General features: G+C 44.5%; 1 protein-coding gene across 8 annotated transcripts in view; it reads right to left on the reverse strand.

The window, feature by feature from the left end:
* Positions 1-15,727, reverse strand: part of gpsm1b (G protein signaling modulator 1b) — a 255,633-nt gene that overhangs the window by 131,639 nt on the left and 108,267 nt on the right. For all 8 annotated transcript variants that reach the window (XM_087998244.1, XM_087998247.1, XM_087998246.1 and 5 more), the window contains 2 exons: positions 11,853-11,976; positions 3,998-4,113 (listed from right to left, as the gene is read on the reverse strand). In XM_087998244.1, the coding sequence (XP_087854370.1) occupies positions 3,998-4,113; positions 11,853-11,976 (240 nt within the window). The remainder of the gene's footprint in view (positions 1-3,997; positions 4,114-11,852; positions 11,977-15,727) is intronic.

Here is a 15,727-nt window from a genome sequence, read left to right on the forward strand (position 1 = left end):
GTTGGGAAAAGAGGAATATGACATTCGCAAATTCTCCAGGAAGCTCAACGACAAATGCCTTGGAGGGAATTATATTTTAAAAAATGAGTGCATTATGAATGGCTGCAAACTGAATTCTGAAACTCAGCTGCAACACAAAAATGCAATGACCCAATCTGTGATGAGAAGGACAGTGTAGGAAAACAACTTTGTCAGATGGCAAGGCTAACAGTAACCTTTTTGGCCACAATTCTCACAGGCAAAACTTCATTTTGCCACACTAATCATATCATTCTTTCACTAGATTTGACAGTGTCAAATTATGGCTCAGTAAGTCATCACATGGGAATAAGGTTACAGCTTCAGATCTCAATTCAGGACTCAAGCCGCTGACACTTAACACTGCATTCTCGAGTGCTCTGAGACGCAGCCTTTCAGATATGATGTAACAGCCCAGCCCCTGTTCCTCCTCTCAGGTGAATGCAAGAAATCTTGTGGCGCAAATTTGAAAAAGAGCAGGGAAATGCCTCAGTGCCCTGACCAACATCTGTCCCTCAGTGAAAATCACAAAATAGATTACCATATTAATATTTATGAGAGCTTACAATGCACAAACTGGCTGCTGCATTCCTGCATTAGACAGTTTGCGCACTTCAAAATGATTTCAAGGCATCTGCTGGGCATGAAAGGTGCTTACAATAAAGTTGGCTTCCTTCTGTTAATAAAGAGGTCTAACCGCACGTGCAATGTCCACATAAGTGACTTCTCAGATCAATATCATCGGTAAAATAGAATAACACAATGGTTCAGATGGCGTTATTTGGGGTGGCGGAGTGGCTCAGTGGTTAGCACTGCTGCCTCAGAGTGCCAGAGACCCAGGTTCAATTCCGCCCTCGGGTGACTGTCTGTATGGAACTTGCATGTTCTCCCCGTCTGTGTGGGTTTTCTCTGGGTGCTCCGGTTTCCTCTCGCACAGTCCAAAGATGTGCAGGGGAGGTAGATTGGTCATGCTAATTGGCCCAAAGTTTCCAGACTAGATGTGCAAGTGAGCTGGAACAGCCATGGGAAATGCAAGATTATTGGGATTGGGTAGGGGAGTGAGATGCTTTTTGGAGGGTTGTTGTGGATTCAATGGGCCAAATGGCCTGCTTTCACACTGTAGGGATTCTATGGTTCCATTTGTTCTTAGGCCCTGATCTATAAATATTTCCAGGCTGTTTGACTGCTTTGCTCCACCATTTAATATTGGATAATCCCAAATTTCTTGTGGCACGGTAGCTCAGTGGTTAGCACTGCTGCCTCACAGTACCAGGGTCCCAAGTTTGATTCCAGCCTTGGGTGACTGTCTGTGTGGAGTTTGCACATTCTCCCTGTGTCTGCTTGAGTTTCCTCCGGGTGCTCCGGTTTCCTCCCACAGTCCAAAGATGTGCAGGTCAGGTGAATTGGCAATGCTAAATTGCCCGTAGGTGTTAGGTGCACGAGTCAGAAGGAAATGGGTCTGGGTGGGTTACTCTTCAGAGGGTCGGTGTGGACTTGTTGGGCCGAAGGGCCTGTTTCCACACTGTAGGGAACCTAATCTAATCTAATCCACCTAACACTATGGGCAATTTAGCATGGCCAATTCACCTAACCTGCACATCTTTGGACTGTGGGAGGAAACCGGAGCGCCCAGGGAATGCGCAAACTCCACACAGACAGTCTCCCAAGGCTGGAATCGAACCTGGGACCCTGGTGCTGTGAGGCAGCAGGGCTAATCAGGTGAACCTGAACATCCATATCCATTCCATCAACAATGATCCCTAAATTCAGTTTCAAAACACATTCCCCCCTCCATCCTTTTTTCATTTCAATCATTGAAGAAACTGCCATGCACGCCAGGTTGCCTCCAAATCAGACATCATTCCAGTGAGCAATACACTCTTCTATTCAAACAATGATACTTGCAAGCAAATCCTTAATGATGGCAGGTTGAGTTAAGAAGCCCATTTCAAAGGAAGTGGGATTTTTGGCTTTATCCAAAGAAACACAAGAGTACAAAAATAGAACAATATGTTAAACCTGTACAAAACCATTCTGGTCACTGCACTTTGGAAAGGATGTGAAAGCCTTTTTAAGGTTGGAGAGGCCATCAAAGTTGGCAATTAAGCAGAGGAGAGTGACTGGAGGCTTGATCATTGTCTTTCAATGATCAGTTTGATAGAGGAAACAGAAACAGTTTCTCGTGCAGGACCAGGGAACTAGGTAGAAGGGTGTGAGATTACAATGTGAATTGGTGTGTTCTGCAAGGCATAAGCCAAAAGCAGATTCAATAGTAATTTTCAAGAACTGGATAAACACTTAAATTGGAAAAAGTTGCAATGCAATGCAGAAGGAATAGGGGAGTGATCAAACTGGATAGTGCTCCCAGACAGCACACATAGACATGATGGGTCAAATGCCTTAATGTGCTTATCCCACTGTCAAGTGAAATTAACTTCCAGCCCTTGAACTTCCTCAACCCTTAACTAAGCATAGCTTGGTAACCACTTACACAATTACTTTTCTGAAACCTCCAAACGAACATCCAAACCAGGAGCAGGAATAGGCCATTCGGCCTCTCGGTTTGGTCCACCATTCAATAAGTCGAAGGACTCATTACTCACATTCCCATCTATTCCCAATAATCTTTTATCTTTTTGCTGATCAGGAATATATCTACCTATTGAAGGACTCTGTTTCCACCAACATTTGAGGAAGAGAATTCTAAATCTTAGGAGACTCAGAAAAAAGTTGTCCTTTTCTGCGTTAAATGAGTAACCACCTGATTTTTTTAAAAAAAATGAGAGACCCCAAGTTCTAAAATCTTCTATGTGAGGAAACATCCTTTTCACACGCACCCTCAGGATCTTCCATGTCCCAATTAAGTCAGCTCTCACTTTTCTCAACCGAAGCAGATATCATCCTAGGCTGTGCAATGTTATTCCACTAAATCCAATCCCAGCTATTAGTCTTGTAAGCCCACTTCTGAACTGTTTCCAACACATTTCCATCCTTCCTCAAATAAGGAGATCGATATGGTACAGAGTACTTCATATGTGGTCTTATCAACGCCCTGTATAACTGAACTTTGCATTGGGAGTGTGACTACTTTTACAAGACTTGTCACAGTTTTTTTCCTGCAACTTCCACGCTATCTTCAAAAGAAGGCAAACATAGTTTGTACAACCTATCCTTGTAATTTATCCATTTTAACCTGCCTTTTGACCATCAAGAGTTGACTTTCAACTATTTGGCACTGTGGAATTCCTTCCCCAAAGTGCTTAGTGTTCCCAAACAAGGCAAAGTTTCAAAAACCTCCAAAGTTTCTGACAGAGCCTCAGCCTCCTCTGTCAAACCAATTGTTGCCTGAGAGCCCCTCATGTTCTTGTGAGCTAGCTGTCTTTGATGTTTAGTTACTTTGCAAACTCTTTAAAAATGCAACCAGTTTACTACTACAGTACTCACTTACGAGCAATAAGGACTTTTCCCACATGTTAAAATTGACGGTATTACCCATTTCAAAATCTTCCTGTTCCAGAAACTGTTCTGCTTGAAAATTCCCTTCGAATTCAAAATATTTGGTTCCATTAAATCAGGTTAAAATGGATAAATTACAAGGACAGGTCGTACAAACTATGTTTGCCTTCTTTTGAAGATAGCGTGGTGGTGATTGAGCAGCGATATATAAAATGGAACAAAGAAAGAAAAACTAATTCCTCTGCCGGGGTGGAGTAAGTCCAGAACAACAGGACATAATCTTGGGTGACTTTACAGGGATAATAGTACATTTTCACACAAAGAGTGCTGGAAATCCAGAACCCTTCCCTCAAAAAAAACTGCCTTTTAACAGATCGTTTCAAAACGGAAACGTAGATTTTTATCAGGGTTCTACGGATTATGAAACTAAACAAGGCAGATAGAGTTAAGATACAGCCACAATCTAACTGAAGAGCAGATCAGGATCAAGGGTCTTTGTTTGTCAAGAGCAATTAAATCTTACTTGTAATATTCAGCAGCCATGTCAAATTTTCCCAAAAATATGTGCGCGTTCCCAAGGTTACTGTAAGCTCTTCTCTCAGCTGCTTTATCCCCAAATTCTTTTGCTATTGAAAGACGCTGAAAAAAATAATTGAAAAATGTTAAAGCCACGATGACTTGATCTCTCAAACACTTGAATCTGATCCATCAGATATTTCACAACCTCTGCATCACTCTCAGCTTTGCCAATGGTGAAATATTTTCTACCATTTGCTAACTATCATCTTAAATTGAGCATTTATAAACAAGTGTTGCAATAACCGGTTAATATATTTATTTTAAAGTACGACTGTGACTTTTTAAAATCTGAAAAGTAACTTGTTTGAAAGCATTTAACAGCAGCGCCCCCTAGAGAAAATATTCTAACAATCACAATAATCAGACATGATTTGGAGATGTCGGTGTTGGACTGGGGTGTACAAAGCTAAAGATCACACAACACCAGGTTATAGTCCAACAGGTTTAATTGTAAGCACACTAGCTTTTGGAGCGCCACTTCTTCATCAGGTGTTGTGTGATTTTTAATAATCAGACAAATTTCATTTTCAGAGAGTCTGCTATTATATTGTCTTGAACCATAAAATATATATGAACAGTTATCAGCACTGGGGAAAGCATATGTAGACCAAATATACATCCAACCATCTAATGAAACCCAATGTTAGCCCCTCATTATTACACCAAACTTAGATTAGATTAGATTACTTACAGTGTGGAAACAGGCCCTTCAGCCCAACAAGTCCACACCAATGCGCAACCCACCCAGATCCATTCCCCTACATTCACCCCTTCACCTAACACTACGGCAATTTAGCATGGCCAATTCACCTAACCTGCACATTTTTGGGTAGTGGGAGGAAAGCGGAGCACCCGGAGGAAACCTACGCAGACACGGAGAGAATGTGCAAACTCCACACAGTCAGTCGCCTGAGGTGGGAATTGAACCCGGGTCTCTGGCGCTGTGAGGCAGCAGTGCTAACCACTGTGCCACCGTGCCGCCCACCATTAGATTAATGAACAGTCCAGCATTTGTGATTCACTCAAGCACTTTCAACTGAACATTTAAAATGCTTTACAATTGAAATCATCTTGCATAAATTTCAGTTTTCATTAATTCTGGCCCATAAATTTCAAGTTCTATTTTGAGTGTTTAATTTAAATGGTCTCAAACTCTCAAGACTCTGTGGAAAGGTTCAACAGATTTGGCAGCATCTATGGAGAGAAATCAGAGTTAACGTCTTGGGTCAAGTGACCCTTCCTCAGAACAGACGCGAAGCACTAACTCTGATTTCTCTCCACGGATGCTGCCAGACCTGCTGAGCTTTTCCAGCAATTTCTGTTTTTGTTTCTGATTCACAACATCCGCAGTTCTTTCGGTTTTTATTCATGAGAATCCATGTTCTTCCATCTCATTTCTGAAATGCAAAGAGATTAAAATGTGTAATCTTCCCTACTACAATGGGATTGAGGGACAGGACCTGATCACTCTCCTGACACTGATGGTAGTTGGGTTATTCCATCAGAGGGAAGGAAGGAAAGGAGACAGCTCACCAATGCTGAGCCACTCTCTTATATTTCCCAAAAGATAGTTGAAAAATCAGCATGAGCTCAGGTCTGTGGGGGCTTTCATGAAAATTGTTCACTTTTTGGTTTGATAACCAGATGACACAAATTTAATGCAAAAGTACTGGAAAGGAGATGATAGTAGTCTGATTTATGTTTGAAATGGAGGTGGATGTCATCTCAATTGTGACATTTAAACAGGAATTGGGTAACTATAAAAAGTGTAAAATTGCAGGGAAACTGAGCAAAGGGAATGGGTTTAGGGTGGCACAGTGGCTCAGCGGTTAACACTGCTGCCTCAGAGTGCCAGGGTCTAGAGTTCGATTCCAGCCTTGGGCAACTGTCTGTGTAGAGTTTGCACATTATCCCCATGTCTGTGTGGATTTCCTCCGCGTGCTCCAGTTTCCTCCCACAGTCCAAAGATGTGCAGGTTAGGTAGACTGGCTGTGCTAAATTGCCCAGAGTGTCCAGGCTAGATGGATTAGCCTTGGGAGATTCAGAGTTGCAGGGATGGGGAGAGGGTGGGTCTGGGTGGGATGCTCTTTGGAGGGTTAGTGTGAATTCATTGGGCAAAATGGCCTGCTTCCACACTGTAGAGATTCTATGATTCTAATCCAAATGGCCTCTCAAAGAGGATAGTGCAGACACTATCGAATGATGGCCTCTTTTGTTCTACAAGTGCCTGTAAATGACCCGCACTTTACTTCACAATGCCCATATTACTTGGGCATGTGGTTTAGAGATGTCCTTTTATAAGATGATGGGGAACAGAAATGGAAGACTGGTCAACTTTATGTCTACTCTGTACACACCTTATTAAAACAGAACTCAAAGACCAGCAAGTCTTTTCATTGATTGCAGCACAGAGAAAATAACTATCTTTATTCACCCTCCTAATGACTCCTGTTTCAGCACCAGAATTGCTGCTGCCAAACTAATGAACAGATCACAGCTCCCCAATCTTCCACCAAGTCGGAGAATCTTACAGCAGATGAGCATTTCCACTGCATCTTGATATTTGCCAGCCCTTGGAAGAAGCAGTCCAAGTGAGTTCCACATCCCTGCTTTTCTCCCATAAATCTGCAAATTGCTCTTCTTCAGGTATACACCCAATTGCCTTTGAAAAGTTCAAATGGACTTTGCTCCCCTCCCCAACTCTTCCAGGCAGTGTTCCAGTCTTACTTAGTCTGTATTGTGACGATACTATGTCTTTAAGAGGTGCGTTTTGTCATCGTTTCTTTCAGAGAGAGATTGGAGGACTGGTGATGAGCAGTCTATGAGAAGATAAACATCTGGTGTAGCCCTGGGTTTCTTTTTTACAAAGCTGGAACAATAGAAGCAGCCTGAGTGGGTGTGGTCAAGCTGTCACAGACCCAGGATTTTTAGTTTGTCTTCCAACCCCAGCTGAAAACTGTCAGTCTCCCCCGGTTGCTACTCTCTCTGTCTCAGTTCTGTTTCTGAATTGATGTTCTTTACTCCTAGATTGGAGAACTGCATGTGAGACAATCTGTTTCTGAATTTGCCTTTTGCCAAGAGTGCATTTAATCATAGAGTCATAGAGATATACAGCATGGAAACAGACCCTTCGGTCCAACCCGTCCATGCCAACCAGATATCCCAACCCAATCTGGTACCACTTGCCAGCACCCGGCCCATATCCCTCCAAACCCTTCCTATTCATATACCCACCCAGATGCCTCTTAAATGTTGTAATTGTACCAGCCTCCAGCACATCTTCTGGCAGCTCATTCCATACACGTACCACCCTCAGTGTGAAAAAGTTGCCCCGTAGGTCTCTTTTATATCTTTCCCCTCTCACCCTAAACCTATGCCCTCTAGTTCTGGACTCCCCAACCCCAGAGAAAAGATTTTGCCTATTTATCCTATCCATGCCCCTCAATTTTGTAAACCTCCATAAGGTCACCCCTGAGCCTCCGACGCTCCAGGGAAAACAGCCCCAGCCTGTTCAGCCTCTCCTTGTAGCTCAAATCCTCCAACTCTGGCAACATCCTTGTAAATCTTTTCTGAACCCTTTCAAGTTTTACAACATCTTTCCGATAGGAAGGAGACCAGAATTGCACGCAATATTCCAACAGTGGCCTAACCAATGTCCTGTACAGCCGCAACATGACCTCCTAACTCCTGTACTCAATACTCTGACCAATAAAGGAAAGCATACCAAATGCCTTTTTCATTAGCCTATCTACCTGCGACTCCACTTTCAAGGAGCTATGAACCTGCACTCTCAAGGTCTCTTTACACCTCCAATTTTGGTGTCATCTGCATGGTTATTACTATTTTGGAACAGTTCATTAGTAATAGTTACTGCATTTTTATCATGTCAAGTTTTCCAATAAAGTTAAGTTATTCCAAGTTCTTCTTTCTTTTATATATTAATTATAATATTTGAATAAACTGTGTTTCGCTTAACGTTGAGTAATTTGACTAATCAAATTGCAACTGGAACACAACACCTCGCATTTACATTTAAAATAACAAAAAGTTAGGATATAGGCTATCTTTTTTGAAGGGGTCTGGTCTGGTCCAGAACAGTGTAAAAAGAAAATGTATCTCTGTTCCCTTTGCATTTATTTATCAATTACTTCAAAAACTCAATCAAGTTTGTGAGACATGATTTCCCACGCACAAAGCCATGTTGACTATTCCTATTCAGTCCTTGCCTTTCGGTGATGATGTGATCTAAATGGACTTCAGTAAGGCATTCAACAAGGTTCCCCACGGGAGACTGGTTAGCAAGGTTAGATCTCATAGAACACAGGGAGAACTAGCCATTTGGATACAGAACTGGCTCAGAGGTAGAAGACAGAGGGTGGTGGTGGAGGGTTGTTTTTCAGACTGGGGTGGTCTGTGACCAGTGGAGTGCCACAAGGATCAGTGCTGGGTCCTCTACTTTTTGTCATTTACATAAATTATTTGGACGCGAGCATAAGAGGTACAGTTAGTAAGTTTGCAGATGACACCAAAATTGGAGATGTAGTGGACAGCGAACAAGGTTACCTCAGGTTACAACAGGATCTTGACCAGATAGGCCAAACGGCTGAGGAGTGGCAGATGGAGTTTAATTCAGATAAACGCGAAGTGCTGCATTTTGGGAAAGAAAATCGTAGCAGGACTTATACACTTAATGGTAAGTTCAAAGTTTGTGTGAAGATTTGTAGCTCGGGTGCTCGTTGTTGTGGTTCTGTTCGCCGAGCTGATGATGTCGCCTAGCCAGGGGACGAAACGTTTGCAACAAAAACTTCCAGCTTGGCGAACAGAACCACAACAACTTAATGGTAAGGTCCTAGGGAGTGTTGCTGAACAAAGAGACTTTGGAGTGCAGGTTCATAGATCCTTGAAAGTGGAGACGCAGGTAGATAGGATAGTGAAGAAGGCATTTGGAATGCTTTCTTTTATTGGTCAGAGTATTGAGTACAGGAGTTGGGATGTCATGTTGCGGCTGTACAGGACATTGGTTAGGCCACTGTTGGAATATTGCGTGCAATTCTGGTCTCTTTCCTACCGGAAAGATGTTGTGAAACTTGAAAGGGTTCAGAAAAGATTTACAAGGATGTTGCCTGGGTTGGAGGATCTGAGCTATAGGGAGAGGCTGAACGGGCTGGGGCTGTTTTCCCTGGAGTGTCAGAGGTTGAGGGGTGACCTTACAGAGGTTTACAAAATCATGAGAGGCATGAATAAGATAAATAGACAAAGTCTTTTCACAGGAGTGGGGGAGTCCAGAACTAGAGGGCATTGGTTTAGGGTGAGAGGGGAAAGATATAAAAGAGACCTACGGGGCAACTTTTTCACACAGAGGGTGGTACGTGTATGGAATGAACTGCCAGAGGAAGTGGTGGAGGCTGGTACAATTACAGCATTTAAAAGGTATTTGGATGGGTATATGAATAGGAAGGGTTTGGAGGGATATGGGCCGGGTGCTGGCAGGTGGGACGAGATAGGGTTGGGATATCTGGTCGGCATGGATGGGTTGGACCGAAGGGTCTGTTTCCATGCTGTACATCTCAATGACTCGATGACTCTGTGACTTGGCAGCACAGTGGCTCAGTGCTTAGCACTACTGCTTCACAGCGCCAAGGACACAGGTTCGATTCCCACCTTCAGTGACTGTCTGTGTGGAGTTTGCACATTCTCGTGTCTGCGTGGTTTTCCTCCAGGTGCTCTGGTTTCCTCCCACAATCCAAAGATGTGCAGGTGAAGTGAATTGACCACGCTAACTTGCCCATAATGTGCAGGGGCGTGTAGGTTAGATGCATTAGTTGGGGGAAATGTATAGTAGTAGGGTAGGGGAATGGTCTGGGTGGGTTACTCTTTGGAAGGTCAGTGTGGATATGCTGGGCATAATGACTTGTATCTACACAGGAGGGATTCTATGATGATTATAGTTATCCACCCATTGGACAGATGAAATGATTAATCATGAGCTGCTCCATCAACACCCTACAGAAGGTACTTGCTCTAAAACAAAACACCAGCGTAGCCTCTCCACATCACTAATGTTACCCTTATTGCTGAGCAGTTTGAATAAGGAATCAAGGATTGGTCCTCTAACGTTTTTTGCATTAGTAAACATATTTAAGTACAACACATGACCTTGCCACTGCAAGCCAGCTGGATTCAAGAGTTCATCTATTTTTCTTTATTCTTCAATGGGATATGGGCTTTGCTGACAGTGGTTAACACTGACCAGAGTGGTTTCCTGGGGCAGTTGCAGAGGACACTCAAGGGTCAATCGTGTTGCTATGGGCGTGGAGTCACATGTAGGCGACAGTGGGCTAAGATGGCAGATATGAAGAACACCAGTGAAGCAGATTGTTTTTTTCAAAACAACAATTCGATATCGTTATCATGTCACCATTGCTGAGACTAAGTCCACGTTCCAGATTTATAATAAATTCAAATTAATGCAAATGTCATGGTGGGATGTGAACCAATGTCTTCAGAACATTATCTTGAATTTCTGGATTACTAATCCAGTGACATCACCACTGTAACTTCATTGTTGCTTACACTTGGAACCGACACCCAATTCTGCACAGCACCGCCAAATGTGTTACATGAGAGAAGACTTATATTTTAGTTTTGAATTCATGCTCGAGCTTTTTCTTCTACTTCTACTCTGATCATGAGGGGGAAGAAAAATCATCCAGTTGTATGAAAAGTCTATATTTATGAGCTGGTTTACTATCTGAACACGCAGGAGAAAGTGAGGTCTGCAGATGCTGGAGATCAAAGTTGAAACTTTATTGCTGGAACAGCACAGCAGGTCAGGCAGCATCCAGGGAACAGGAGATTCGACGTTTCGGGCACAGGCCCTTCTTCTGAACACGCAACTGATAGACTTACCACTGAGAATCAATAGTGTACAGCCATCCCATCTCTTTAATCTGTAATATTCTAAGTGGTACGACCTGCAATCAGATGCTTCTAGCTAATAATGTGATTGTGTCAATTCCCCGGCTATTAGTCAGCACTCAACACTAACCATATGTTATATCAACAGAAGTTCATAGCCCTCATATGTCATACAGGCATCCCAGCCATCTGGTCTGTACCACCCATTTATTAATTATGGCAGATTCTTAATCCCAACATTAATTCTCCTGTGAAGACAAACTGCAGGAAGTGGTACCACACTTCCTGACCAGATGGTGATGATTGGATTATTTTGCTATCAATTACAGATTGCACCTGATTAGACACAATTTGTATTATGCAACAACCCTTGACAAACTATTCCTTGCTGAAGCACTTTGATTTTAATTGAGATCTATGGTTGTTATTTCAATATTTAGCTCTATTTGCTGCAGTTCAGAAAGACTGAAATAGATTCTGTAGACTGTTTGCTGTCGTAACTGTTTAAATAGACTCTGCGTGCTGAGTAAACAGACGTAGTATATTATAAACTAGATTGCTTGCTGGGAATCCTGTTCTAAGATCCTTCTAACCATCGGTCCTCTTCCACCTCACTGTCTGATACAATGGACTCTTTTCTGTCCCACAATACATTTAATTCTATCTTCTGGGCCACGTCCTCCAATCAACTTATCACAAGTAGCTGAAATGCATGGGTGCTAATGACATGCTTTCTTGAATTTGGAATTTGTGTCTTAATTTATTCATAAACCTTCTTTTAAAGTTTTCTGACAGCAACATATAATTTGGAACTTTTTCATTTTCAGAACACCACATTACTTCAAATCACGGTAGCGTCATGTACAAAGACTGATTCTTACCTCTTTGTGAAATGCTATTGCATCGTTATAGTTCCCTAAAAGGTAATGTGTATTACCAAGGTTACCATAGGCTCGGCCTTGAGCTGCCCGATCTCCTAACTCTTGAACAATTTTAAGGTTCATCCTAAAATGAGAAACAAACACAACAGGATCACTAACATTGCCTACTCAAGCCAAAAACTCAGCGTTTTGAAAAGACAGTTTTTTTTTCCATACTTATTGTATGGGAACAGAACTGATTTAAAAACCAACGATTGTTTAAGGATTGGTGCCTTTTTAAAAGCATGTAGCCTGATACTCATTGCAAGCACTGTTTGCAGAGTTGCTTGTTCAAGCTGAAATTAAGGCAAGTTTCTGAAATGAGCTACAATGAAGGGACATGTGCAATCGAAGCTTTGGACAGCAACAAGTAGCTGTTTATTTTGCAGATTAGTGAGCAGCTACTGATGACAAAAAATGTTCTGCCTGCCAAAAACCATATGACTAGCTTCTGGGTAGGTGAACAGCTTGGGGGTGTGAAGGTTTGGGTAGGAAACATCAGTATCTGGAGGAGGAAAAGCTGTTTTTATTCAGCAGTAAACAACAAAAATGTCAAGCCTGAAAAAAGCCAGTTAATATCCCCTTTAAAGTTGCTCTAAGCTGTAACAGTTAATTGATAAAGATTTTTTTAAGTGTGTATCAGGCAGTCAATTGCTTCTGTAAAACAAGTGTAAGTATCTGGAGAATGAAGATTAAGATGTAGTGTTCTCATTAGCACAAGAATCATTCAGCAAACCTCAAGGTAATTTGCTTTCTTTTTCTTTCCCTCTTTGCATAAGAGGCATTTTTTTTTCATGTCTCTGTCTGAATGCCTGTAAACTGGAGGAGGGGGGAGGCTGGTGGTTGTGTCTGTGTTCAAGTCCCACCTGCTCCAGTGCTGTATAATGATAATTGAAGAAGTTGATTGGAAAACATCAGAAACTTGGTTCATGCTTTCTGTTACTTAAAAATGTGTTGCTGGAAAAGCGCAGCAGGTCAGGCAGCATCAAAGGAACAGGAGAATCAACGTTTCAGGCATAAGCCCTTCTTCAGGAATGAGGAGGGTGTGCCAAGCAGGCTAAGATAAAAGGTAGGGAGGAGGGACTTGGGGGAGGGGCATTGGGAATACGATAGGTGGAAGGAGGTTAAGGTGAGTGTGATAGGCCGGAAAGGGGGTGGGGGCGGAGAGGTCGGGAAGAATATTGCAGGTCAAGAAGGTGGTGCTGAGTCTGAGGATTAGGAGTGAGAAAAGGTGGGGGTAGGGGAAATGAGAAAGCTGGAGAAATCTGCATTCATCCCTTGTGGTTGGAGGGTTCCTAGGCGGAAGATGAGGCGCTCTTCCTCCAGACGTCGTGTTGCCATGGTCTGGCGATGGAGGAGGCCAAGGACCTGCATGTCCTTGGTGGAGTGGGAGGGGGGAGTTAAAGTCTTGAGCCACGGGGCGGTTGGGTTGGTTGGTGCGGGTGTCCCCGAGGTGCTGTCCGAAACATTCCACAACTAGGCGGCCTATCTTCCCAATGCATAGGAGGCCACATCGGATGCAGCGGATGCAGTAAATGATGCGTGTGGAGGTGCAGGTGAATTTCTGACGGATATGGAAGGATCCCTTGGGGCCTTGGAGGGAAGTGAGGGGGGAGGTGTGGGCGCAAGTTTTGCATTTCTTGCGATTGCAGGGGAAGGTGCCGGGAGTGGAGGTTGGGTTGGTGGGGGGTGTGGATCTGACGAGGGAGTCGCAGAGGGAGTGGTCTTTCCGGAATGCTGATAGGAGTGGGGAGAGAAATATATCCTTGGTGGTGGGGTCTATTTGGAGGTGGCAGAAATGACGAAGGATGATACGATGTATCTGGAGGTTGGTGGGGTGATAGGTGAGGACCAGTGGGGTTCTGTCCTGGTGGCGATTGGAGGGGCGGGGTTCAAGGGCGGAGGAGCGGGAAGTGGAGGAGATGCGGTGGAGAGCATTGTCAACCACGTCTGAGGGGTTATTGCGGTCTTTGAAGAAGGAGGCCATCTGGGTTGTACGATATTGGAATTGGTCCTCCTGGGAGCAGATGTGGCGAAGGCGAAGGAATTGGGAATATGGGATGGGGGCAGGGTGGGAGGTGGTGTAATCTAGGTAGCTGTGGGAGTCAGTCGGTTTATAGTAAATGTCCGTGCTGAGTCGGTCGTCCGAGATAGAAATGGAGAGGTCTCAGAAGGGGAGGGAGGAGTCTGAGACGGTCCAGGTAAATTTGAGGTCAGGGTGGAAGGTGTTAGTAAAGTAGATGAACTGTTCAACCTCCTCGTGGGAGCATGAGGTAGCGCTGATACAGTCATCGATGGAGCGGAGGAAAAGGTGGTGGGTGGTGCCAGTGTCGCTGCGGAAGATGGACTGTTCCACATATCCACCAAAGAGGCAGGCATAGCTGGGGCCCATGCGGGTGCCTATGGCTACTCCTTTGGTTTGGAGGAAGTGGGAGGATTGGAAAGAGAAGTTGTTCAGATTGAGGACCAGTTCAGTCAGTCGAAAGAGGGTGTCAGTGGAAGGGTACTGTTTGGTTCGGGGGAAAAGGAAGAAGCGGAGGGCTTTGAGGCCTGCGTGATGGGGGCTGGAGGTGTATAGGGACTGGATGTCCATGGTGAAGATAAGGCGTTGGGGGCTGGGGAAGCAAAAATCATGGAGGAGGTGGAGGGCGTGGGTGGTGTTCCGAATGTAGGTGGGGAGTTCTTGGACTAAGGAGGACAGGACTGTGTCAAGGTGCAGAAATGAACTCCGCCCCTCCAATCTCCACCAGGACAGAACCCCACTGGTCCTCACCTACCACCCCACCAACCTCCAGATACATCATATCATCCTTCGTCATTTCTGCCACTTCCAAACAGACCCCACCACCAAGGATATATTTCCCTCCCCTCCCTATCAGCATTCCGGAAAGACCACTCCCTCCACGACTCCCTCGTCAGATCCACACCCCCCCACCAACCCAACCTCCACTCCCGGCACCTTCCCCTGCAACCGCAAGAAATGCAAAACTTGTGCCCACACCTCCCCCCTCACTTCCCTCCAAGGCCCCAAGGGATCCTTCCATATCCATCAGAAATTCACCTGCACCTCCACACACATCATTTACTGCATCCGCTGCACCCGATGTGGCCTCCTATACATTGGGGAGACAGGCCGCCTACTTGCGGCATGTTTCAGAGAACACCTCGGGGACACCCGCACCAACCAACCCAACCGCCCCGTGGCTGAACACTTTAACTCCCCCCTCCCACTCCGCCAAGGACATGCAGGTCCTTGGCCTCCTCCATCGCCAGACCATGGCAACACAACGCCTGGAGGAAGAGCGCCTCATCTTCTGCCTAGGAACCCTCCAACCACAAGGGATGAATGCAAATTTCTCCAGTTTCCTCATTTCCCCTCCCCCCACCTTGTCTCAGTCCCAACTCTTGGACTCAGCACCACCTTCTAAACCTGCAATCTTCTTCCCGACCTCTCCGCCCCCACCCCCTCTCCGGCCTATCACCCTCACCTTAACCTCCTTCCACCTATCATATTCCCAACGCCCCTCCTCCAAGTCCCTCCTCCCTACCTTTTATCTTAGCCTGCTTGGCACACCCTCCTCATCCCTGAAGAAGGGCTTATGCCCGAAACGTTGATTCTCCTGCTCCTTTGATGCTGCCTGACCTGCTGCGCTTTTCCAGCAACACATTTTTAAGCTCCGATCTCCAGCATCTGCAGTCCACACTTTCTCATGTTTTCTTTAAGATAACAAAATTCCCCAATTTTTCTGACTTCTTTTTAAAAATAAAACCTTCAACTTTTGTAATGATAGCATGGAAATAGCATGATCTGATTTCCAGACCTCAGTGAAGCATAA

This window comes from Chiloscyllium plagiosum, unplaced genomic scaffold (assembly GCF_037043375.1).
Source record: "Chiloscyllium plagiosum isolate Xiang-an unplaced genomic scaffold, Cpla_swu_hap1 HiC_scaffold_21, whole genome shotgun sequence".
NCBI lineage: Eukaryota > Metazoa > Chordata > Chondrichthyes > Orectolobiformes > Hemiscylliidae > Chiloscyllium > Chiloscyllium plagiosum.